This window comes from Dromiciops gliroides, chromosome 4 (genome assembly GCF_019393635.1).
Source record: "Dromiciops gliroides isolate mDroGli1 chromosome 4, mDroGli1.pri, whole genome shotgun sequence".
Lineage (NCBI taxonomy): Eukaryota > Metazoa > Chordata > Mammalia > Microbiotheria > Microbiotheriidae > Dromiciops > Dromiciops gliroides.
Genome location: NC_057864.1, coordinates 246,146,865 through 246,156,680, shown reverse-complemented (window position 1 = coordinate 246,156,680; position 9,816 = coordinate 246,146,865). Strand labels below are relative to the sequence as shown.

Here is a 9,816-nt window from a genome sequence, read left to right as displayed (position 1 = left end):
CATTTATGTTGCATCCCAGTCATTCATTACCCATCCCCACAATAGCGTTGAAGCATGCTCAGTCCCGGGTTGGTGGACTGTGGGAGGCGCCAGTACGTTAGCAAAGACCACCACTCTCTCAGCCCTCTGGTTTCGGTCCCTCATTCTCATGTTTTCCCGGCTCTCCTCCTCCCCCCCACCCCCCAGAATGAGGAGCAGGTGGTAGGGCCCGCGCCCAGCGCGCAGGCGCGAGACGCGGAGGCGGGGCGTGCGCGGCATCGATTTCGGGCTACGGCGGGAGCAGGAGTAGCCGCCAGTCGCCCGTGAAGTGCGCAGGCGCTTGGCGGTTACCGGTCTAGCCATGGAGCGGAAAGGTGAGCGGCAGAGCGGCCTCCGACGGCCGGGACCACGCGGGGAGCGGGGTGGGGGGAGGGCAACGGCTGTCTCGCCGGTCCAGGGTGGGGCGAGGGCAGCTTGGAGACTCCAAGCTTTCATCGGACCCCCGAAGGCCTTGTCTCGGGGCGTGCACCCCCCACCTTTCCTTGAGCTGGCGGCACCCCTTATCCTCCGCAGCCTCCCAGTCCGCACCGCGGGGTCCAGTCCCTCCTCTCCCAGTCTCCTCTGCATGGCCCCGGGTCTCCAAGGCTAGGCTCGGCTCGACTCCTTGCCCTCCCCGGTCCCGCGCCCTGCATCTCCCACACTCACTGCCCCGGCCTAAGACCCTTCCTCCATCTGGGGGCCCCCTTGTGTTCCCCGTGGTCTCCTCTTCTGGTTGTAGGACCACCCCGCCGCCGCCTCCACCCCCCCCACCCCCACCCCTGATGCCGGTGCAGTGTCCTCACCTGGCCGCCCTTCCCACCCGGGTCCGCGCTCCACGTCACCTGGGTCCCCACCCTTCCACCGCGCTCCCCTTTCATGAACTCCTCTCTCCTGCAGTGCTTGCGCTCCAGGCCCGAAAGAAACGGACCAAGGCCAAGAAGGACAAAGCCCAAAGGAAGTGAGTCCTGTAAACACTCTGCCCCTCCCCGCCCCCCAACCCCCTCCCCACCCCGCTTCTTTCTCCCTCTCCCCAGCGACCTTAAATGCTATGCGCCTGTAGTCGGGCATTAAGCTGCAGCACATGGCCTAGCCAGCGAGGGACCGACGCTCTCTCCCATGTGTAAGAGATTTCCTCCATCCCTCACCCCTTCTCTCCTCTGCCTTAATTTGTCTCTTAAGGACCCTTGGCTTAGTCACATTTGGCCAGTTGGAGAAAGGGGATTGTGGCACCCGGACTAGGGCAGGCTGGTTGGCAGTTAGAGAGATCTCTCTCTTCCCTAACTCTGACCTCCCACCGGGAACTGGTAGATCATTAGTCATTCATTTGTAAATCGCAGAAATTTCTGCTAACCTGTGTGTATCGTGCTGCTTCCTAGTGTGCCTTCCTCGGCCAGCTGGTCTTCCCCATCATTTTGCGCAGTGCCTTGGTAGAGTAGGCGGCCCAATAAGATATTTTTAGGGTGAATCCTCAGGGTGGATTCTTCATCTTGCAAGCGGGGAAGATCAGATTCATCTCTTTTTGCAGGGTTTATGAAGGTGTTGAGGATATGAAATTAACCTTTTTGAGCACACTTCTGTCGGTGCTTACTACGTATCTTGTAAGCTTCTTGAAGGCAGGGGCAATCTTTGGCTTTATTTGGGCTCCTCTCCTTGCATACCTTATTATCTTGCAATGTATAGTAGGACTTCAATATTTGTGGTTTTTAAAAAAATTTATTCCTCAAATACAAACAAGACCAAGTCACTGGATATAGGTAGTTATGGAAAAATATCAATATGAAAGTTACTAATGAGAAATTTGTGATACCGATTCAGATTATAATTTTTCCCCCACCGGAATGGATAATCCTGGTCTTGGGAAATAATCCCTGTCATGGGAAACATACAGAAATGCTGATTCTAGAATAGTAGAGCTGCTTTCTGATGTAGTTTATTTCAGTGTGACGGTCCATAACAATCAGATTTTAAAATAAACGATTTGTATTCAGAAAATTAGCTCTTTATTGTGGTGTAGGCAAATTCTTGAATATTAATTGTAGTCCTTGTTATTTTCTATGTTGATATTAATTCCATTTGAGTTTTTGTTATTGTTTTTTTTTGTGCCACTGGTGGGGGGGGGTTGAGGTTTTTTGTTTTGTAGACTGGTTTTTAGACGATGTGTTGAGAACCCATTAGAGAACTTGTCAGATTGCCTTCTTTAATAACAAGACCAGAAAGATGTCTTCAGAAGCCTCCCCCCCCACCCCCATTTTTTTTTTTTGGAAGCAATAAGCAGCTTCCAATTTGGTGTAGCTGGGTCATAATGATGGGTAATCTTAGCCTTTTGTTTTGCTTTGCTTTCAACACTCAACTTAAGGAGTATTTTCATTTTCCTTTGTGAAGTGCTTTAACATATTAACACATAACATACATATATTTAACTTTGATTCATATACAAATTATCAAAAACCATTTTTTTAGCCTAATGGAACAGAATAGGGAGTCAGAGATAAAAATTGTTCAGACACTGGCTGCTGCAGTATGAGTAGGCAAGTCATATAAACCCTCCCATATCTTGGTTTTCCCAAATCTTAAGTGGAGATGATAATAGCCACCCTAGATACTTCAAAGTTATGAGGCAGAGAGAATATGATACCTATGAATTAATCAGCAAGTGTTTATTAAATGCTTACTATTTGCCCGTACTCTGTTCTGGAGATAACAAAGGGGAAAACAAAGCCAGCCTCTACCATTGAGGAGCTTATATTATTTTTGGAAGTAAGAAGACATGTTCTAGTATTATTTTTTTCTGGTATTATTTCCCATTCTAAGCAGACTATATGTGTACAGTAAATTCAAGATTTGTTTGAATTCAGTTTATTTTTAACATTAGCCTGAAAGAGATGTAATTTCATATATATTATATTCATAGTGTGTATTCCACATCATTATATGCATTATTTTGAGGTTATCCTGTTATATAGTTCTTTTTTAAAAAAAATTATTTAAGTTTTCACCATTTGTTAGCTAAGATTTCCAATTTCAAATTTTTCTCCCTCCCCCCCTCCACTAGACAGCAGGTAATCTGATACAGGTTATACATATATATAACATTAAACATATTTCTGCATTGGTCATGTTATATGAGAAGAATCAGAGCAAAAAGGAAAAACCTCAAAAAAGAAAACAGCACCAAAAACAAAAGAAATAGTATAGTCCAATCAGCATCCATATTCCACAGTTCCTTTTTTTTTTTTCTTCCTGGATTTGGAGAGCCTTTTCCATCATGAGTCTTTTGGAACTTTCTTGTACCATTGGATTGGTGATTAGAGTATCACAGTTGATCAACACATAATGTTGATGATACTGTGTACAATGTTCTCCTGGTTCTGCTCATCTCACTCATCAGTTCATGCAAGTCCTTACAGGTTTCTCTGAACTCCTCCTGCTCATCATTTCTTACAGCACAATAGTATTCTATTATATTCATATACCACAACTTGTTCAGCCATTCCCCTATATACTTCTTTATTGGCATAAGTAAATCCTAGGGTTAATTCTACATAGATAACAATTATTTGTCTTTGATATATGTAAATTCCTTTATTTCACTTTATCTTTGTAGCTTCTCTAAGCCTAGCATAGTGTTCTCCATATAGTACATACAGTAGGCAGTTAAGTTGATCTATGGAGAAAAAAAGTAGTATTAATCCAGTTATCATTATGGTACTTCAGTTTATATAAATGTGTGTATAAATGCAACGACTTTCTGTTGATTTAATTTGTTTCAGAAAGTTTTAAAATGTGTAACTTCTACTCCTGTCAGTTAAGGTTTATGTTTTTATTCCTGTTTTTCTAAGTTATATTATGTTTGGTCTTCATTCCTGGCTCTGTACAGTTCTATTCTACATAGTACTGGTATACAAGGAGGGTGGTAGAATCAGGGGGAAAGAAAATAAGTGGATTAGTGGAAATCTAACAAAACTAGCCTTAGCCTTCTGCCAGTTTTTCACTATCTTCCCATATCTTTTTTTTTTTCTTTAGGTGAGGCATTTGGGGTTAAGTAACTTGTCCAGGGTCACATAGCTAGTGTTAAGTGTCTGAGGCCGGATTTGAACTCAGGTCCTCCTGACTCCAGGGCCGGTGCTCTATCCACTGTGCCACCTAGCTCCCTCCCCCACCATCATTTAAAAAAAAAAAGGAACTCTTTGTGATTAATTTTGTAAAACTAAGAATTCTTTTGTAGTATAAACAAAAACCATGTGTCAATGTGGTGCCATGGAAAGAATGGATTTGGAATTGGGAGACCCTGGTCCTAATTTCATCTGTGTCACAGTATTTGTATGACCTTGGACAAGTTACTTCACTTTTTGGGAATTTAATTGCTTGTCTGTAAAATGAGGGCAAATGTGATTTATCAAAACTTATAAATGTTTTTTAAGTTTGAATAACAGGAAAGCACATATTTACTTGATTGAAAATGAGTGCAATTAAATAGGAAATGTTCAGACTAAATTCTAGTTGGTCTGAAAAATAAACTATACTCCTAAATTGAGATCTTCCTTTTCAAAAAGGAAAAAAGCATATACTGTGAGTAGACTAGTACTCAGGTTTTGTAGAAACTATATTTGGAAAGTGTGGTCTACAGTTGAACCCATGTGGATAATGGGATCACGTTGTTAGCTGTATAACGTAGTGCTAGAATTGGAGTCTGGAAGATGACCTGAATTTGAAATCTTCAGACACTTTTAACCATTTATACCTCAGTTTCTTCATTTGTTAAATGGGGAGAATATCTTCCAACTCAAGGGTTGTTGAGGTGACCAAGAGATTGTGTATGTGATTATATAGAGCTTTATAACTTTAAAGCACTATGGAAATAATAACTACCATTACCATTACTACTAGCACTATCATTATAGGGGTGCCTTGGCATGGATCCTTGGTAGATGGTGGTCCTATCACAAGTCTTTACCTTTAAGGAGCTTATATTCTACTAAGGGGAGACAGCGTGTTTACAGATGAATAGATACAAGATATATTTTTTAAAATATGTGGTAAGGGGGGGAGCAGTAATAATTGAAAGTCTTGGAGGGAGCCTATTGAGTTGAGCTTCAAATGAGAGAGAGGTGAAGAGGGAGAGCATTCTAGGCATGCAGGATGGATGGCTTGTTCAAAGACACAGTTCAGAGATAGAATGTAGTATGCAGAGAAGTTAGTAGGCCATTTTGGCTTGAGCATAGTGTGCTTTTCATGGGGCGGTAGGTGTGCTAAGTTATAAAGGTAGGCTAGAGCCATATTGTGATGGATGCCAGTCAGAGGCCTTAGAAATTTATCTTAAAGGCAATGGACTGTGTGACCCTGGGCAAGTCACTTAATCCTCATTGCCCTGCAAAACAAACAAAACAAAAACAAATAAGGCAATGGAGAAGCACTTTAAACTGTGGGTAACTGAGGATTGTGGCATAATTAGACCTCCTAGATCTATATATCCAACTCCAGACTACTTAGTTTCACTCCTGCACTCCAATTTGCTTTTAGATATTTCCATCTGGATGTTCTGGAGCCATATTATACTTGGCATGTCCATAACTGAACTCATTATCTCTTCTGCCTAAACCTTCTCTTCTTCCAGACTTCCTTATTTCTGTCAAAGGTACCATCATCCTAACATTCTCAGGATTATAACCATAGCATTATATCCTAGACTCCTACTCTCCCATATCCTTCATATCCAGCTGTTCTACCTTCACCACATCTCTTGCTCTCAACCTCTTCACTTGACTCACACAGCTGTGATCTCATTTCAGATTTTCATCACTTCTGACCTAGATTTTTGCAATAGCCTCTTAAAATGCTCTCTCTTCTCCAGTCCATCCTACAGACTGCTACCAAAGTGAATTTCCTTAAGTGCAGATCTGATGGTGTGACTTCTATTCTTATAAGCATTTCTCTTGCCTCTAGAGAACAAATAGAAACTCTGTTTAGTGGTTAAAGTCCTTCAGTGCCCCTTTCCAGCCTCACTGGACACCATTCTTCCTCTGGCACTCTGTGATTCACCAGACTGGCATTCTCTCCATTCTTCACACACGATGCCCTATCTCCTGGCTCTGATCTTGTACTTGCTGTTCACATGCTTGGAATATACCCTCTCTTTCACTCTGCTGTACAGAGTCACTCTCTTCCTTTAAGATTTGACTCAAGCACCATCTTCTATGTGAAGTTTTTACCGATTCCTTTTCCTCCTGAACTGTTAATACATTTTCCCCCCAAAACTACCTTCTCTTTACTGCACAGGCATGTGTATTTATTGACTTTATATTTATGCTGTATACATATTTATACATGTGATTTCTCGTTAAGTTTTAAGTGCCTAGTGAATAGGGGTTTCATTCCCCCCCCCTCTTCCCCCGGGCAATGGAGGGTTAAGTGACTTACCCAAGGTCACACAGCTAGTAAGTGTCAAATGTCTGAGGCGGGATTTGAACTCGGGTCCTCCTGAATGCAGGGCTGGTGCCACTGCATCACCTAGTTGCCCCTCATTTTTGTATTAGTATCTCTTGCACCTAGCACAGTGCCCGACACATAATAGGGAATTAATAAATGCTTGTTAATTGATCGACTTATGTTTTAAGACTGTCAGCTTGGTAGCTGTGTGGGGAATGAATTGGAGAGAGACTGGATTCAGGGAAACCAATTAGGTGACTATTGGAATAATCCAGGGCCTTGACTAGGTTGGTTTTAGTGTGCAGAGAGAAAGGTTTGAGCCATGCTGAAGAGGTGTAATTGATTTAGGACCAAAAAAATTGGATATGGGGGCAGGGAGAGTAAAGGAGGTTGAAGTCAAGATTGATGCTGAGCTTGCAAACCTGAGTGACTTCATAGGTTGATGGTGATTTTGCCAGAAATAGAGACAGTAGGAAGGACAGATTTAGGGGAAAAGATAGTTCTGTTTGAGATGCCTTTGAAACATCCAGGTGGAGATATCAAGCAGTCAGTTCTGGAGTTCAGAAAGAAGAGAGATTTTTGATTTGGGAGTCATCTGCGTAGAGATGATAGTTGAATCCATGGGAGGTGATGAGATCCACCAGGAAAGGATAAGGCCTAGGGTACACCCAAACTCATCAGGTTAGAACATGGATGACAGATCTGCAAAGAAGACCAGAAAAGATAAGTTTGACATGTAGGAAGAAAACCATGTTAGAGCACTATCCTGAAAATTGAGGCAGGAATGAGTATGCAGAAGGCAACCTCTGATCAACAGAGATCAGGAAATATGGAGACTTAAGAAAATGGTCATTGGAAGTGGCAATTAGGAAAATCATTGGTAACTTTGGAGAGAAGATTTTCCTTTGATATTGGAAGGCCAAATTTCAAGTGTTTGAGAAACTGGAAGTGAGAAAGTGGAATCAACTAAACTCCAATCAACTCCAGTTTCTCATCGAGTAGTGATGGTGACCTTATGTCCTTGAAGATGTGTCAGTAGTATGCACTGAGTAAAGGTTATAGCAATTGGTAGTAATATATCTGTTTGAGAACCAAATTTGGAGAGGTTCATTCTTGTCTGACTGTTTTTGGCTACTGAATCTAATGAAACCTATCTATGGGGATGAAGAGAGGTTGTGCTAGGTATTGGTGGAGGAGTACCCACAGTAAAGATTCCATAACTGAAGTTTCATTGAGCAGCAACCAGATCCATATCTCACGTTCTAATTTTTAGTCACCTTTTGTCCTTGGGCTGTTTAACTTCTAGTCCTTTTCTTAGAACATATTAGGAACAGGATAGAGAACTAGAAAATAGCCAACCTACATGTAACAAACTTTATCTTCATGTTATAATAAATATTTAAGGCACAATTGTTTATATCTCAAAACCCAATTGCTCTGCTTGCTTTTCTTTCTCTTTAAGTATTTGGTTGTTTGTGCATGTAGCACAGTAGTACTTTTTTTCTTGGTTTCCATTTGCCAGAGCATCTTATGATGTAACAGGATTTCATCCTTTCAAATTATTTTCCTAGAACCTAATTTCAAAGTGGAATTTCACACAGTAATTAAATTTTAAATAGGTCCTGGAGGAACTTTGACCAATAATTTACTTTGCAAAAGCTTTTTTAAAAAGCTTTAGGGTCAAGTTTAAAGTTGATAAAAAACTTCATCACCTAATTCCTTTGTCATTCTGTAATTGGACTAGGAAGAGTGGTAGTGAAGGTTAGTTTATCTGAATTGAAGAAATGCTGTTCTTTCTAGAAAGCCTCCAGGTCACACAGAGTTGGAGAAAGTTTTAGCTTCAGCTTTTAATTTTTAAATAAAAAGTATACGTGGTGATTATTTCATATTTTTTAATATTCACTTTTTAACCAGCAAGGACCCAGTGTGGAGCAGATCAATTTCAGATACAATCTAATTTTATTACAGTTAAGTTACAGCTTAACCTCTTTTTAGAATGAAAGACCTACATAAAATAGAGTGTGGCCTTGTTGAGAAGGTATTTTAATCACATATTACCACACTTAGAAGCTTCAAGTTACTGTTTGGAAGAGAAATTTAATTCTGAGGAGATTGAGAGGATAGGACAAGAGGGCCAATTGGCATTTATCTATTCTTTTACAGATTTTTGAGATGACATTTCTTTAGAAAGAGCAGGAAGTTCTAGCATGCTAGTAAATAATAAAGATTTTCTATATACACACAAGGAAAATTTTGAAATGTTATTTTTAGAGGATAAGCATTTAAGTGCCCACCAGTATTACTAAAACAAAATGATTACTTGCATATCTAAGTATTCTGTAATTACTTGTTAGGACTATGTTTAAGAATTGCATAGGTAGGAAATATTTTATTCTCCCACATGCATGGGAATGTAGTAACTGGAGTTTAATAAATGCTTTTTGCTTGATTGGCATTTACTATGTTGAGGTTAGAGGCTGTCCTTATTTATAGTATTGTTCATGTAAATTAAACCCATCAACATGCCTAAGAATTAATGAATGGACGGACATATTTCAAGAATTCCTTAACACCAAACATCAAGAAAAGATATAAAATATGTTTAGCTATACTTGTACTTCTCTTATATATTATCTACTTTGTGGATCAGCTACAGTAATTTTTTTTCTTAATCAGACTATCCCCCCAAACCCAGGGCATCTTTAGGCATATCCTGTTATTTAACCTGTGTGGGGAGGTTATTTTTAGATTCTTTTTAGTCTTCTAAATCAGATACAATCTAGATATAATAAAATCTTAGATGATCCAGTGGGTTATTTAGTACCTCTTATTCTCGTCCCAGTATAACTCATTTAACTGGAGAAGGTATGATATGAATAGTATTACTAACTATATATTGGATTAACTGATTTACTGGAGTTTTAGTGTCCCAGGTCTTAGAGGCTAAAATGTTTTTGAACTTCAGGTTCCAAGTAGAAACTCCTAGTTCATTTAGTTAGTGAACCCTACCAACCTCCACTATGTATAATGCTTTGGGATGCAAAGTCAAAAAACAGCCCCTGCCTTTAAGGGGCTTATATTTTACTAGGAGAGTCAAAAATTTACATTGATAAGTAGAATTAATCAGCACATAGCACAGGGCCTGTTACATAGGTGCTTAATAAGTTCTTATTGATTGATAAGACAAAGTAAAGAATGATGGAAGCAAGAACAAAGTGGGGGGATGAGGGAGAGAGTAATCCAGGGGGAGGAGTAATAGAATCATGCAAAGTTAAATGGAAGTGGTCTCTGAACTGAGCCTTGAAAAGGAAGCTAAGGATTTCTGAAAAGTAGATATTAGATGCAAATGTATCCTAGGCTTGGTGGAGGATG

General features: G+C 40.4%; 1 protein-coding gene across 5 annotated transcripts in view; it reads left to right on the top strand.

Moving 5' to 3' along the window:
- Positions 1-242: 242 nt before the first annotated feature.
- The window catches only part of SRPK1 (SRSF protein kinase 1), a 75,468-nt gene continuing 65,894 nt past the window's right edge, over positions 243-9,816 (top strand). For all 5 annotated transcript variants that reach the window (XR_006356306.1, XM_044001368.1, XM_044001369.1 and 2 more), the window contains exons 1-2: positions 243-353; positions 916-976. Coding sequence is in view for 4 of the 5 variants with exons in the window: in XM_044001368.1 (XP_043857303.1) it covers positions 341-353; positions 916-976 (74 nt within the window). In the remaining variant the exon portion in view is untranslated. The remainder of the gene's footprint in view (positions 354-915; positions 977-9,816) is intronic.